General features: G+C 38.1%; 1 protein-coding gene across 2 annotated transcripts in view; it reads left to right on the forward strand.

The window, feature by feature from the left end:
- Positions 1-16476, forward strand: part of LOC139151941 (transducin beta-like protein 3) — a 41941-nt gene that overhangs the window by 18105 nt on the left and 7360 nt on the right. For both annotated transcript variants that reach the window (XM_070725003.1, XM_070725005.1), the window contains exon 15: positions 597-665. In XM_070725003.1, the coding sequence (XP_070581104.1) occupies positions 597-665 (69 nt within the window). The remainder of the gene's footprint in view (positions 1-596; positions 666-16476) is intronic.

Raw genomic sequence — 16476 nt, forward strand, 5'->3', positions numbered from 1 at the left:
TTTACAAAAAAATGTAACCTTTCTGATATTGAGTGTACAGCAAACATCCAGTATAATATACAACAAATCACATATTGTTGCAAATGTGCGATAGACTGTACTGACTATCTGTTTGTCCTGAATATATTTCCAGCTGGTGTGATACATTGCAATTTGCAAAACATTTTTTCTGATTCAACAGGGATCGTGTTTCCAATGCACTGTGTTGTCTGAGATTCCAGGCAGGCAGTTTCTTCAAACTGGCCGATTGAGTGTCACTAAATGCTGAGAACATGGATGTTTTCTACAATGCGTGTTGTGGATATTTGAATTCAACTGAATTGTGAATAGACTTAGGTGATATGTATCAAGATTCAGTAACTGTAGTCCAACATCAGCAAATAATAGCAACAGAATTGTCTTTACCTGAAATTTGAATAGTAATCTCTGTGTATGGGGGTTATTGTTTTCCAAGATATCACTGTATGTTTTGGCAGCAAACAAGTATTACATACCAGAGTGCAACACTTATAATTTCAGGCAGTACAGAAATATTAAACAAGACTCTTTGATGAATATTATTTATATCTCAAGTGAATTTTTCCGTCATATACTAGGTACTAGCAACCTCATCAGGAGATGGTACTATCAAGTTATGGGCTCTGACAGACTTCTCTTGTATCAAGGTCAGTATAATAGAATCTCACACCCCAAGGACCTGGGATCAGATTTCTCACACGAGTTGGGGATATTTTGTCTCACATTGTCCAATTCACATTGGACATGTACAACATTATCCAAAATCGTGACAAGTCTGTCGTCCGCCACTGTACTTTGACCTGCTTACTTTGTAGTTCTGGTCTGTGTGTTACTCATCGTGCCATTGGATAACATTTTGTGCGTGGAACAAACAGACTGTTTATCATCCAATCAGAGCTTGTGTAATATTTACTGCAGAGTGTGGGACGGTTTCTGAGAGTGTGGGATCGATTTTTCCCACACTGTCAATCCCGCACTCCCAGCGGCCAGGAATGTGAGAATTAGTTGTCTCATGATAGTGTTGTCTGTTCTACATATTACAGTGCATGTACATGTACAAATACTGTACATTGCATTGCATTGCTGATGAAATTGAAAAATAGGCAGCCACATGTATTTCATGTTATCCCTTACCGAAATTTTAGGCCACCCGCAAACTGTACTGCAAATTTGCCGCAAGCTTTGCAGTAAATTTGCAGCAAACTATTTGCCGCAAATATGGGGTGGTTCATTTTTCAGATGCAAATTAGGTTTCTTGTGAACTTGCTGCAAATATGCAGCAAACTCCCTGCCGCAACGTTGCTGCAAACTCTTTGCAGCAAATTTGCGGCACAATCCTTGCAGCAAACTTGCGGCAAATTAATTTGAATGTTACTGAAAATTTGCCGCAAACTCCATACAGCAAATTATTTTATTTGCGCTGACCATTGTTTCTCGTGAAACTGGTATTTCAGAGTTTAGTTGGATAAAACACATCTTGTGCTGTCCACAGTCCGCCAATATATAAATATTATTTATCCAACTAAACTCTGAAATACCAGTTTCACGAGAAACAATGGTCAGCGCAAATAAAGTCATTATAAACAAAAAGATGACAGAGAAAAAAAGGTTAAATTCAATTGTGGTACACTTTATTTTATATGCCATGTTCATTTCATGCCACATAAGTGTCATGATCATGTCAAGATTTTCTTTTGACTTGAGAAGTTTCATGTAACATTTACATTACTGTCAAAGGCAGCGATTTGGCTTTCTGTTCTCTGAATTTCTTGTCCCCTTTAGTATACCAGCAATGGATTCTGAAAAATATAAATCGTTCAGGGAAGAGTGTAAGTCTTTACCGTTTGACCAAACATTGTAAATTTCATGAAAGAAATCGATAATTATTTGAAAATGAGACAAAATCAAGTTGAAAAATTGAAGCAGAAAATGCATAAATATTCATGATCGAAATTAAATAATAATGATTAAAGCGCAGTGGTCGTCGCGCTGCGCATCCTCCTGAGGGGGTCCCCCTCTGTTGTAAACAAATCCAAGAACGCCGCACATGTTACGGGTTGATTGTAATGTTTGCGATATTGCCGCTTGTTAAAATGGCGGCTGATCTGTCACAAGCATACCAACTAACCAAATGTAACATGCAATAAAAGGTCAATTAATCTAAGTTAAATATCTGCTGAATATTGAACAATAATTGCACGCTGGATTGAGATCACATTTGCTCATGATTTTCTTGAATCAGTTGAATGGGGCTCGGCTACTGTTATCGCTCAAGCCACGGTCCCTCCACAAAGGGACCGTGCTCGAGCCATAGAGCTAGACGTATGCATGTACGCATGTATACGCCAACAGACTATCAACGACCGGGCTCTAGTTTTCGACATCGCTAGCAAGGAGGAGAGCTTTCATTTCAAGAGGCCCGACAGGAGTACAACAAGTTGTACAAAGACAACAACTCAAACTACAGAAATCTACAGCTCGCAGAGCAATGCCCGCTGCAGCAAGAAGCATCTCTGCATCTGCTCCGTTCCGTGGTCTGTATATGGCGCGCTAACACTCGGCTGTGGAGAATCCAACTCAACTACAACAAAGTTTACCCGTTTTGGGGTGCAAACGAGAATTCCGAGTACAGGTATCAAGTCAAGCGAAGGACCTTTCATAGGTCTTCTTGTTATGTGGGGGTTATCTCACTTGAAAGAGGATTCAGACCTACCGGCAATCAGGAGGTACAACAACGAAGTTTGCCCAGCACCGGTAGGCCTACACCAGCTAGCGGTTGGATCACTGCCATGACCGTGCACAGGCCCGGGCCACAGGATCTCTCGATACGTCTAGCGTCTATGCACGGTGTAGCCGTGCAATTTTCCTGCCAAATGCCGCGAAAACCTGCTCGTTTTGTCTATTGTTTCCTGACATTTACTATTTTTACCACGTAATACTAGGAGAAGTAGGACATGGTGATCAACAGTTGGTTGTGGGCCAAGTCGTCGCGGGCCGGCCGGTACGTTGTGGGACCTGATTCTCTATATCCGTGTACGTCAACGCGGTGACCGTCTCCCTACAACATCTCCCGTGTCCTGCTCAGGCTAGCCGATCATGGTCTTGAGTGTAATTTTTGTGTTAGGCATTGTGCTTGTTGCTGGTCTACATATATAGGCAATGTTGATCATTTTAGTTATGTATTTTCACTGTACTGTACATAGCATTGTGTATAACCAGCGTGATCGCGCGCGATCAAAGCTTTTTGTTCACTGTGTCTGCGTACAGTGAACTCAGCGACATAATGTGCTGAGTGTAGTGTCCCAATGTTCGTAGCTCTACACGAGTTTATTCCACCGAAGTTCGTTTCCGATCTTAATATTTTACTATTGCATGATGTTGAGTCTTACAAAGGCCTTAACAAAGTGGGGACTGCTCCCATCTCACTCCTATTGAAGTTGAGAAGACTTATGTTTACAAAAATTTATGTTTATCAACAAAAAAACCACGCAAGCGCGGCGCGACGACCACTGCGCTTTAAAACAACTCGCCGTATGTTGTTTACATACACGACGGCGACAATCTGCAAAAATCTCAGCACTTATACTGTAAGTAACTGTTGTGAAACGAAAGTGAATTCAGTATGAATCAGTACTCAATGAAAATTTATCTTTAGGTAAAGATTGCAATACAACGATTACAGAACATAATTATAGCGATCGATGTACAGACGAACGGTACATTGACTTACATTTCTGAACAGCTCGCAGACGTCGACGATTCCCGGTCCGGTTGCAGGTCTCACCGTGCTGTGTGTAAATACCGTACTCAGAAAATATAGTCGGCATCTTTACTGCCGCTCGCGTTCACAAATTTAGAACTCCGCCTGTCCCTGGTACTGTATACACGTTTTTGCAACTATGTGATATCATTTGGCTGGCGATTCCATAGAAAGATCACGAAATTGTCCACTAGAAAACTCCCTGCTCACAAGTACGCAGCCGACACTGGCCGATGGTACTAAAATCTAACTTCACGCCGATCAAGCCTCATGACGATAACGGAAGTGCGATCTATAAATCATTACGCGATTGATAATGTAGTCCCGTTTTTAAATGCTGGAATTGACTCTACATCTGCACCAATCCGTTATATTTCATACTTAATATAGCATTTAATTTATTAGTTTAATGAAAATGGTTATTTTTATCATAGAAAGACTAAAAAGAGAGTAAAAATTCTTTCAGCACGAAGAATCAATATCAATGCGCGAACTGACCTTGATGAACCGTGACCGGAGAGTGTAAACATGTCGGCTGCTCGCAGCTGACGTGTTGGACGTTGGTGAAGTAGCGCATTGAATTTTCGTACAGCGACTCGGGATGGAGTGTAATCCTAAACCTCAAATTTGTGCTCGGCAATATAACTCTAACGCTGAAAACATGGACAAAAGCCTTTTACCTCGACCCATGTTATCAGAAGGCGAGATTTTGTCAGCGGCATCGATGGGACAGACAGTGTAAGCTGCAGTGCATTGTACGTACCGTATACATGTACTATATTGATCATGGGATGAATAGCTTGGAGCACAGCCACTACTCTGCTTGGAGGTAGTAGCGGAAACATTACTGTACAGATTTGCAGTAACAAAAGTCTACGACGTGTCCTTACAGACCATCATCAAACGCACATTTCGTTCGAAACTGTTTGCATTTTGGTATCATTCGCAGAAAATACACGGTGTAACTTGCAAGACTTAGACAAGTCCCTGTTTCAAAAATTTGTTTCCCTAAAAATTCAGTTTTCGATCCAACCATAATTTACCCAACCAGATTGTCAAAGGGCACTTTTATTACATCATGTCACTACAGTATATACTATAGATGCACTCTATATCCATGCAATGCTTTCACCAGCATAACTGAAGCTGTTCATTATCTAGCATTACCAGTTATTATAATTTAAAAAGTGGATTGTCTGTTATGAAATAAATGAACATAAAATATAAATGAAAGATCAATTTTATGTTGCTTACACATGACTGGTCACGAAGTGCAACAGTACTCAGTGTGTAGTGTGTACTCCCTGGTAATGAAATAGTGGGAAATATGTCATTCATGTGTTGCTGCATATTTGCAGCAATAATCTGGTTTGCCGCAAATTTGCAGCAACTTAGTCGTTTACCGCAAATTTGCTGCAAACTGACTTAAGGGTTTGCAGGAGGGTCACAGCTAGCTGCAAACTTCTGCAACTCCTTCCTGCAAGCTATCGGGTCAGTCACAATCAGGGTGCGCTAGAGTGTGTCACTTAGGTCAAAATTTCAAGTTCATGATAACTGTCTTGTTAAATAATATGTTGAAAGGTTATGGTATGGGGCATATCTTCCTAAAATTTGGTGAAGCAAACGTCATTAGTTTTACCACAGTGCACATTGTTTTATATGGTCGACGCAGTGTCACGGACGCTACAGAAATGTTGTACATGAAACACAAATGTCATAATAAAATTTTAAACAATGATTTGTTAATGCTTTCTTATGTTATTACAATATAAAAGATGCATATTGGCATTAAAATAAGCTATACTTGGTATGATTTACTTAATTTTTCCATGAATAAACACAACCTCAAGTTTAGTGAGAAATATAACAAGATTGATCATATTTTTTAATAGGACTTTCAACTTCTCTATGTCCTTCCGCTGGTATGCCGTACTTAAAAGTTTTATTGTCATGAATTAACCATGCTATAGCAACAATATTAATACCATTCAGTCTAATCAAAATGAACTTCTTTCTGAAATATTTTCTGTTTAGTATGACATGTAATTTTGTCACGGACGCTACCAAAATCAAACTTGAACGTTAGGTCAATTTGAAATATAAAAAGCAATTAACAATCTGGTTTTTCTTTCTCTTTTCTCCAAAACCTTTCTCTATCAAACATTTAAATTGTGAAAATTCTGTCAAAACATTGACAATTTCTTTAAATTGAACAAGAAAGCGATTATAGCAACTACTGCAAAAATCAGTGGGAGTAAAAAATCACTGCAGCTGAGCTTACTTCTGGGATCAACCCTCGAGTCGTTTTCTAACAACACTCCTCATGGTCTATAAAACGAGCATCAAAAACAATCCTTCTTACAAAATCATAGCTCGTTATGTAACTTTTACCAACATGTGAAGGAATAAGCAGTCAGTCGATATCCGAAACGACAACCGAAAAGTCAGGTGAGTTAATTCAAAACACTTTGCCCATATCGCTCAAACAGTTAAAAGGTTTCACGATAGCAGTTTCAACAATAGGGAAAATGAATTTTTTTAAAATTTGTCTCCATTTTATACCACAACTTATCGCATAAAACCAAGATGCAATCTGTCATCGAATTGGTACTACAATCAACCAAACTGAAAAGATTGCTGAGCAATACAGAAAACATCATTTGGCAAAGAAAATAAAAAACTGAAAGAGCTGCCATATAAGTAATCAAAGTTGGCGGCATGAATTAAATAAACCAATACTCTCCTCAGACCAAACCGATTTCAAAGGCCGTTTACAGCAAATATTGTTAACGAAACCATGAAACCTGAGAATGGCTAAATACAGAGAAATAAGATTTATTTCTTGAAACAGCCTTTCACAACATGCTTTTCAAACATCGTAAAGCAGGCACCAATATCGACCCGAAATCTATTACAAAGTCCATGAAAAATTGACACAAAACCAAAAGTTCTGTTAATCAATTTAAATGCCTAAAACAAGCAATCGTTGTCAGATTAGTACAACATTTAATGTTAACATAACGAGCACTAGCAATGCTCAAAATATGCCCTAAAACAAAAATCCTTATAAGCGCCCAGAAACTCCGGTCGATGCTGGGTCATGTTAATTATAATGACACCACACACTGGATCGCTCACTATAGAGTCAGTCAATAGTGGCTAACTCTCTCAATAACGAATCTGGCTTCTCCTCGAGGACGAAGATGACTTCATCACATAACCAAGTGGAGGGGATACAAAACAAGAGAAACTGCTGAAGGAACCCCATTTTTGGTTCCGAAACACCGTTAAGACAAATCACTCAATCAACAAACCGATCTATTGGGGACCCAGATCACATGACTAGGGTCAAAGCACTATTGATTCACCGGTGTCTCGCCATGTATTCCACACAAAATAAATGGAATGATCCTCTTATTCACCATATCGAAATACAAAACAATCTTGGTAGAGCCGATGTGTGGAGTTGCCCTCATTTTCCTTTATATAAAATGTGGTGGTTATTTCACATTTAGATTGGCTTATAATCTGAAAAACAATGTTTGCATTTTATTGTAGCATCCGTGACATAATGAATTGAAATGGAATACACAATAATAAATGCATATACAGCACAGAATTCATTGTTCTTTTCACTAGAATTCTAATAACATATTCAATATAATTACTGCATTCTTAAAAAACACCAATCTAAGTGTTACAGTTGAGGCTCAACATAACTTTTTGAGTGTTTTATTACTTTTTAAAAAATAATTTGTAAAAATTTTTTGTGCAAATTTACAATTTTATGCCTTGAAAACATTTTGTAACCCAACTCCATGTATGTACACACAATACACACTAGTATTTATATGTTTCAGTGGATTAACTGCTTTAAAATGTTTTAAATAGTTATTAATTATGACTATGTAGTAAACATCGTCACGGACGCTACACCGTCACGGATGCTACATTTCCATATTTTAGGAATATTAATAGTGAACGCAAGGGAGAGTAATTATATAATTTTGTTTATTTAAGGTAGGCAACTATTGACACTTAGGCCTGTGACATCAGATCTTTTATAACTCCTGTTGTCCTTAAGATATGAGTGTGTCACGGACGCTACAAGAAATTCCGACCACAACGATCTCCATTTTCATTTATTCACAAAACAATACAATATGAATTTATTTAAATTTTGGTGTATAAAATGCTTGCCATGGATGTTGAGGTTGGAATTAAATTCAATATTACAATATTTTATCCATTTTTCTACATATAAACTAAAGGCATATGTAGTTATGGTCATAAAACACAAAAGACATAACGATGTTAAAGTTTTGGTAAAAATACCACAGTTTCTGTTCCGATGCACATACACATGAAATAACTTGTGGAAGAAAGGTTAGGTATTCTGCAATAACATATGTAAGCTAAAAATTCCACAATTTTAACACTGTGTTCCAAAAAACATTTTGAAATTAAGTACATTTTGAAGTGAAACGGCATAACGCTACTTTTACAGTTTTTAAAGGCACTTTTGTGGATGTACAACCAAACCTGCACAATATATGCAATATTTCTTTATGTGACCAAGTTAGTTACAACTATTACTATTTATTAGAAACAAATAAGCAATATAATATCAGTCTGAATAGCAGATATATGTCCATAACAAATGAAAATCATCTAGCGCACCCTGATTGTGACTGACCCGTATATGCTTGCTGCATATTTGCAGCAAACTCACGGCAAATTTGCAGTAGAAATAATTTTGGTAAGGGATGTGAAAGAAAGATGTCATTAGTATAAAAACCCCAAAATTATATCTATCTGTACCTATTTACATATATAGTAAATATATATATATATATATATATATATATATATATATATATATATATATATATATGTGTGTGTGTGTGTGTGTGTCTGTGTGTGTGTGTGTGTCTGTGTGTCTAAACACTGCACACTACGAAAACAACCATACACCGACATATTACTAGGGTAGCAGTGACTCAGTGATACCTGGCCGCACTCGTTTATTGCTGCTATTGCTGTGAAAAAAGCATGTACATGTGATAACTATAGTAATGAAAATCGCTCTTACACTTAAAGAATATAAATAGCATATAGCCGTCCAGGAAAAAACAGAAAAAACCTTAAATTTAACAGGAAAATACTCCGGAAACCTGTACCCTTATACAAGGCTAAATATGCTCACAGGTGAAGGGCAGCACCTTATAAGTCAATATAACTGGTACTATGCCTAATAATCCTTAAAAACTCAAAATGTGTTTCTAATACAATGGAAAGATCAAAATGTACACACATGTGGACATGCCACCAACAAAACTAAAAAAGTTTCGAGTACGGCACTGAGAAACGGACCGCTAGACTAACTAACACCTTGTACAACCCCTGCTTATATTAGGGAGGCCAACTGAAATTTTGAAATGTTCAATCTGCATTTTAATTAATGTAGTTTTTAGATTTCAATGAGAGAAGCTAAACATTTTTTTAATTTTCGAAATTGGATGAACGGTTACAATTTTATAGCTTTTTAAAACATTCACTTTTACTCTTTCTGTAGAAAGACTACATATAATAACAATGGGAACAATGGGACAAAAATGAAGGAGTTTTAGCTGAAATTTACAGTAAATTTGCTGTAACTTTGTAATAAAACATCTTTTTGTACCAAATTTGGCATGGAGATAGATTTCAATGGCACACACAATGTATCCTAAAATTACGCGATTACGATGGTGGCCATATTGGATTTATCCATGGCAACGGATGAACGACACTTAACGAGAAATGACAAAATGAAAATATTAAGCTCAAATGGCATTAGTGATATATCAAATTGAAGGTCTTTTTGAGCTGATGACACTTTTGAATAGCTCTACTGCATTAAAACTACCTACAAAAAGTATTTTATCCAAATAAAGGCTTTCAAAACATCACCACTGGGGCCATGTGGAGTTTTGACATTATTTGGTAAAGGCTTCTTCAATTTTATCAGTTTCTGAACAATTTGAAACTTAGAATTTAATTTAAGGATTATTGGTTAAAACTATGTTCCAAAATTATTGATCATCTTTAAAATTCAGGAGTAAATTGAATGAGAAGTCGATGTTTGGAGGTACTAAAAATTGCATACTTGTCATGGTAAAGTTATCAGCAACTAAGATGGTCTCATCATACCACCTGTCAGACATGCAAATTTCCTTTGTTACAAACATTTAAAAAAATCAATACCCTTTCTTTGCCAACACAGATGCAACTTATTCCCTTAGTTTCCTTGAAATATTGTGTATGGCTGTCAAAAATCTATGTCGACAAAATCACAAAATTGCTATCTCCTCTGCGCAAAAGGGATTGATCTTCTCATTATTCACCGTGAGAAATTAGAGAATTATGATTATCAAAACTATGGTCCCAGAATTTTGATATATGGACCGAGCTGTTCTGTGTACAGAAGAAATTTGCTCCAGTTCAATGAGTGATCTCAGTGTGTACGGATCATGGAGCATTGTGGGTAGCCTCACTTACTGTGAAGCGTGGTCAATATCTCCGTCAATAAATACGTGAGCTGTTCAAAATTTCTCATTTTTCTAGCAAAAATTCAAAAGAAATAATGATATAACTGCGTACTAGAGGACGTTTCACTGAGAGTTGGTCGGGTTAGGTCTCAGAAAAATCACTCTCAATTTTTTGTCTCGGATTTGGTCATATACACTGCCCTATGTTGGTGAAGAACCTTATATCGCGAGAAAGAGCGAGATCTGGGCTTTCAAATGAGTATTCGATGTAAGGGATGTTTTGATTGGCTCACTTTCAAAAATGCGTTTCAAAATCAGCGATGTAAATATTAGGTGCTGCCATGTTTCAGATCGCCGTTCCCGGTACCGTTTCTAGCTCAATTTTGCAGTTTATTCAAAAAGTGAATAGTTCATATAAAGAAATAAAAAAACATATGAGAGAATAGCTGCATTTTTAATTTTTAGCCTCATGTATTTTTTTCCACAATTTTCTTTCCCGTTATCAATGTTTTTCATTTTGAACATGACTAAGTCACTGGTGATTGAGTGTCAATTCAGCACGTCCTGGGCGACCTACTGGCCTCCCTACTTATATACTCACAACTATACACCTGTCACATTTGACCAACTTGCATTCTATTGACAACTGAGTAATTCGCACCTGTTCGTGTACAAGACAATAATTTCCTGCTTCGAATCGCAGGAAATTATATATATATATATATATATATATATATATATATATATATTATATATATATATATATATATATATATATATATATATATATACGAAAATGGTTTGCTTGTCAATGCAGGCAAAGTATAGTGCTCAATGCATTTCTGCAGGGCGGTAATACTGAGAATCTAGGAACTTGTAGTTGTCACTCTACAGGCTGTTTCATGCGCTAAGCAATCATCAGGAGTGAAGGTTTGACGGCAATTGAACTGTTTATATATTGTGTTGCAGGTGGGCATGCATATTCAAATAAGCGGTTGTGGCCAATGGCAAGTCAGTTATTACAGAGGAGGAATTTGCTGCGGTGTCTGCATTTTGAGAGGAATTCAGCACGTTTGTTGAGGGTTGATTTGCTATCTGAATAAATTATATGGAGTTTTTCTGTTATGCAAAGGTTGCAGCGTTTGGTTTTATTTGAATAGGGGGGAGCTCTGTCGATAATTGACCATTTGATATCGTAGTTTATGTTGTTGTCTTTGAGTTTCCATATGAATTTTGAGAGTTCTGTGCTATTTCTGTGCTTGGGTGTTTTGAATGTGTACTTGTGATACGTGTATCTTTGTTTGAAGGTTGAGTCCGTGAGTCCAATGTAGTGTTTCTGATCGTTGCTTGTGGTGACAGTGGCTTTGTATATTACTGAAGAGGTGAGGCAGTTTCCTGAAAGTGGACAATCGTCTTTTTTGCGGCAGTTGCACCACTTCTCTTGCTCCTTGTCTTTATGTAGTATTTGGTTGTTGTGGGCTCTGATTATACTTCCCACCTGTATTACCGCCCTGCAGAAATGCATTGAGCACTATACTTTGCCTGCATTGACAAGCAAACCATTTTCGTAAACTGCTCCCATTAGTGTCGAGCACTATAGTCAAGACTGGCATCCAACATGGAACGAGTAAACTTCGGATATTCAATGAAAACATCCCTATACCACCTATGAAGGAATACAAGAAGTGGTTGATAGAGAAAACAGAGAGCGTCCTGAAGCGCATGAGATGGAAACTACTACACTTTCTCAAAAAAACAGAAGACACCGAAGAGAGGAGGGAAACATTCGGTTTCAAAACCAGTAAGTACCCACCCCAAATCGACGAGATGAAGGCCTTTGAAGACGATGTCCAGAAAATGGTAGAAAACTGTAGAATTCCGTGATGTCAAGTGTGATTTCCAAAAGCGACTCAAACAAGACCTGAAAATGATAAGAAATGTTGATAAACTTATCATCCCGGCCGACAAAACCACTAACTTCTACAAAACATCCAAGGAACATTACGTAAACTCCTACACGACAACATCACTAAATCATACAAAAAAGTGAACGATGATAGCATCTACGAAATCAACAAGGTGGCCAAATCCATCACCGAAAAGCTACACATTGAAGACAGGGTTGAAACAATAGCAAAGAAAGAAGCTTTTATCACCCTAAAAGACCACAAGGACAATTTCATAAACAAGCCAACCTGCAGACTCATCAATCCATCCAAAACAGAAATTGGCACCATAAGCAAGACAATTCTTGACCGCATAAACAAAGATGTACTCTCCAAAACCTATCTAAATCAATGGAAAAACAGTCAAATGTCATAAACTGGTTCAAAAGAATTCAACGGAAAGCAAGCAAAAGTTTCATCGCCTTTGACATTATAGAATTCTACCCGTCAATCACAAAGAAATTGCTAACAGAAGCTATCCATCACGCACGGAAACACACCGACATCTCCGACGAAGAAGAAGAAATCATAATGCACTCAAGAAAATCCGCACTGTTCAACAATGATTCCGTACGGACCAAGAGAAACTCAGAAGACATGTTTGACATAACCAGGTTTTACATGACGCGCATTTCTGCGTCCTTTACGCATAAAACCGGACGCAGGACCCCTCAAAAACTAAACCACGCGTCCCTTGGGACGCAGCAATATCTGTTGCTGGTGTACACCTCGCGAAGCTGCTGAACACGTAAAACACATCCCAGTAAACCTTACCGACCCCGTACTTTAATGGAATGCTCCATAGTGCATTGGCCTCCACTGTTTCATAACCAATGGTAACCGCGGAAACAAATTCTATTGCTGTAAAAAGTTACTTTCAAAATGTAAACTGATTCTTAATTGGTCGATTTCTTGTTTGTGTTGATTAATACATGTTTATGCATCAGGGCGGGTCGTGTCAAAACAGGCCGATCTGCGAAAGTTTTTCGGCGGCCGCAGCAACCAGCACCATGCAGGTTTGGTCGAGGCCGAAACGGCAGCTACGCCATGCGATACTGATAATCAGGTCCCCCGACCAAGTCAGCAAAATTACGAACATTCAACAGAAGTTGACTCACTAGATTTACTATAAATGGCTTCGATATTCTGAAGAGCGAAACGTCATGGAGTGCGGTGTATGTTTGAAAGCAAATGTTACATGCCCGTTCATGGAAGGTTTTTGTAATTTTCAACATTCAACTCTCACTCGTCATCAGGACTCGAAAAGTCGTCTCACAAGCGTTAAAATCCTAAGCATGAGGACCGGCAGTTGCAGGGTAAGAGCACAGTTACGAGTGGAGTGATACGTAGCGGTAAGAGTAACGAACTCGAGGCGTACGCTGCACAATTACGTACTGTTTACCTGATCGCTAAACGTGACCTTCCATGCGATGTATTCACTGACATCATTCATCTGCAGAATCTGAACGGCTTAGACATTGAATATTACAAACGTCCTCAGATAGTTATGGTGTTTGAAGAGTGTATTCAACGTGCGATCGAGAAGTCCCTGATTGATAGCATACATGCAAGTGACGTCATCGGTATAATGTTGGATGAGACTTGTGTTGTGACATTTCATTCATAAGAAACTTGCAGTATATGTTCGATATATTCAGAATGGCGAGGCGAATGTTTCTTTCCTCTGTAACCAGTAAATTACAGATGCCACTGCTGCAGAGATCGAAACGCCTTGATTGAATTTTTGACTAGGAAAGAAATCTGTGACGCAGCCGTGAACAAAATATATGGACTAGGAACAGACGGGGCGGCCGTAATGACCGGCCGTTTGAACGGGTTGGGTGCAAAATTAAAAGCCAGAAATCCCAACCTTGTTCAAGTGCATTGTGTTGCACATCGATTGAATCTTGCTGCTTCCCAAGCAGGCAGAGATATTGAATATTGCAAAGAATATCATAATATAATCCATTCATTGTATAAATACTTCATTGACTCTAGTGTGAGATATGACAAACTTAGGGAAATTCAAACTCTGTTGAATGGGAAAGCAAAACGAATTACTGAGGCTACATCTGTTCGCTGGCTGTGGGTCGAATCAGCTGTCAAGATGGTTTTCATCAGTTTTGAGCCAATTGCCTTGGCACTTGCAAGTGACAAAAAAGGGGAAAGGCTGATGAGCTGTTGAAATTTATCTCTAATTCATTGTGTCTGCTATTCACTGCCTTATTGATTGATGTTCTTACTGTCATTGGAATTTTGAGCCTTACATTTCAGAAAGATTCTGTCACCTCTTATATCAAAAAAAGTGTTCAGTCTACTAGGGACACATTGAATAGAATGACTAATGATTCACACACTGTCAGAGACGTCTTTAGTGATTTGGGTGATGTTCCTGTGAACTAGAATTTTCATGTAGGAATTATTTTAAGAAATATGCAACTATTTGCTGTGTGTTTTAATACTAATTGAACACAGTGAAGACCATGGCATTGAAAAACTATAAAATATTTTTGTGAAATAAATTGGGACCCCCATATTTTGATGTAGGACTCCCATTTTCTAACACCAGGAGTCCCAGGGACTCTCAAAAGTAAAAAGTGATGTAAAACCCTGCATAACCATGGGAAGTTTTGACGGAGCTGAGATATGTGAGCTCGTCGGATTGTACATCCTCTCCCACCTCAGCAAGAAACTCGGCAAAGAAAAACACGGTCTTTACCGAGACGACGGGCTCGCCATCACAAGCAGTAAATCAGCAAGGCAATGTGAAAAACTGAAAAAGGAACTCACTTCCTTTTCCACGCATTTGATCTCCGCATAACTATACAAGCAAATATCAAGACCACTAACTTCCTTGACGTAACATTCAACCTGGAAAATGCTTCTACCAACCATACAGCAAACCAAACAACCAGCTTCTCTACGTCGATAGACGATCCAACCACCCCCCGCCAATTCTGGAACAAATACCTATCTCAGTCAACAGCAGAATATCAAACATCTCAGATTGTGAAACAACATTCAAGAAAGCAGCCCCCGACTTCGAAAAGGCGCTGAAACAAAGTGGATACACATACAAAATGAAGTACGAGCCCCAGTCACCAAGCAACGAAAACAAAAGAAAACGCAGTAGACGAATCATTTGGTACAATCCCCCGTTCAACAAGGCAGTGAAAACCAACATTGGCAGAACATTCCTGAACTTGATTAAGACCCACTTTCCAGAAGGCCACCGTCTACACAAGCTCTTCAATAAAAACAACGTGAAAGTAAGCTACAGTTGCTCCAGAAACATGGGAAGTATAATCAAAGCCCACAACAACCAAATACTACATAAAGACAGGGAGCAAGAGAAGTGGTGCAACTGCCGCAAAAAAGACGATTGTCCACTTTCAGGAAACTGCCTCACCTCTTCAGTAATATACAAAGCCACTGTCACCACAAGCAACGATCAGAAACACTACATTGGACTCACGGACTCCAACCTTCCAACAAAGATACACGTATCACAAGTACACTTTCAAAACTCCCAAGCACAGAAATAGCACAGAGCTCTCAAATTCATATGGAAACTCAAAGACAACAACACAAACTACGATATCAAATGGTCAATTATCGACAGAGCTCCCCTCTATTCAAATAAAACCAAACGCTGCAACCTTTGCATAACAGAAAAACTCCATATAATTTATTCAGATAGCAAATCAACCCTCAACAAACGTGCTGAATTCCTCTCAAAATGCAGACACCGCAGCAAATTCCTCCTCTGTAATAACTGACTTGCTATTGGCCACAACCGCTTATTTGAATATGCATGCCCACCTGCAATACAATATATAAACAGTTCAATTGCCGCCAAACCTTCACTCCTGATGATTGCTTAGCGCATGAAACAGCCTGTAGAGTGACAACTACATGTACAAGTTCCTAGATTCTCAGTATATATATAAATATATATATATATATATATTATATATATATATATATATATATATATATATATATATATATATATATATATGTGTGTGTGTGTGTGTGTGTGTGTGTGTGTGTGTGTGTGTGAAGTACCCACTATTCATTGCATCAATGACTAAACTGCCTTGTTCAAGAGCACAAGACCGTGCTATAGAGTTTACCTCGCAATCCTCTGATCGTGAGTCTGTACTCAATAGAATATGGAAATATCAGTTGTTTTATTTGAAGTAGTTGTGTTTTTATGTTA

This window comes from Ptychodera flava, chromosome 15, assembly GCF_041260155.1.
Source record: "Ptychodera flava strain L36383 chromosome 15, AS_Pfla_20210202, whole genome shotgun sequence".
In the NCBI taxonomy this organism is placed as follows: Eukaryota; Metazoa; Hemichordata; class Enteropneusta; family Ptychoderidae; genus Ptychodera; species Ptychodera flava.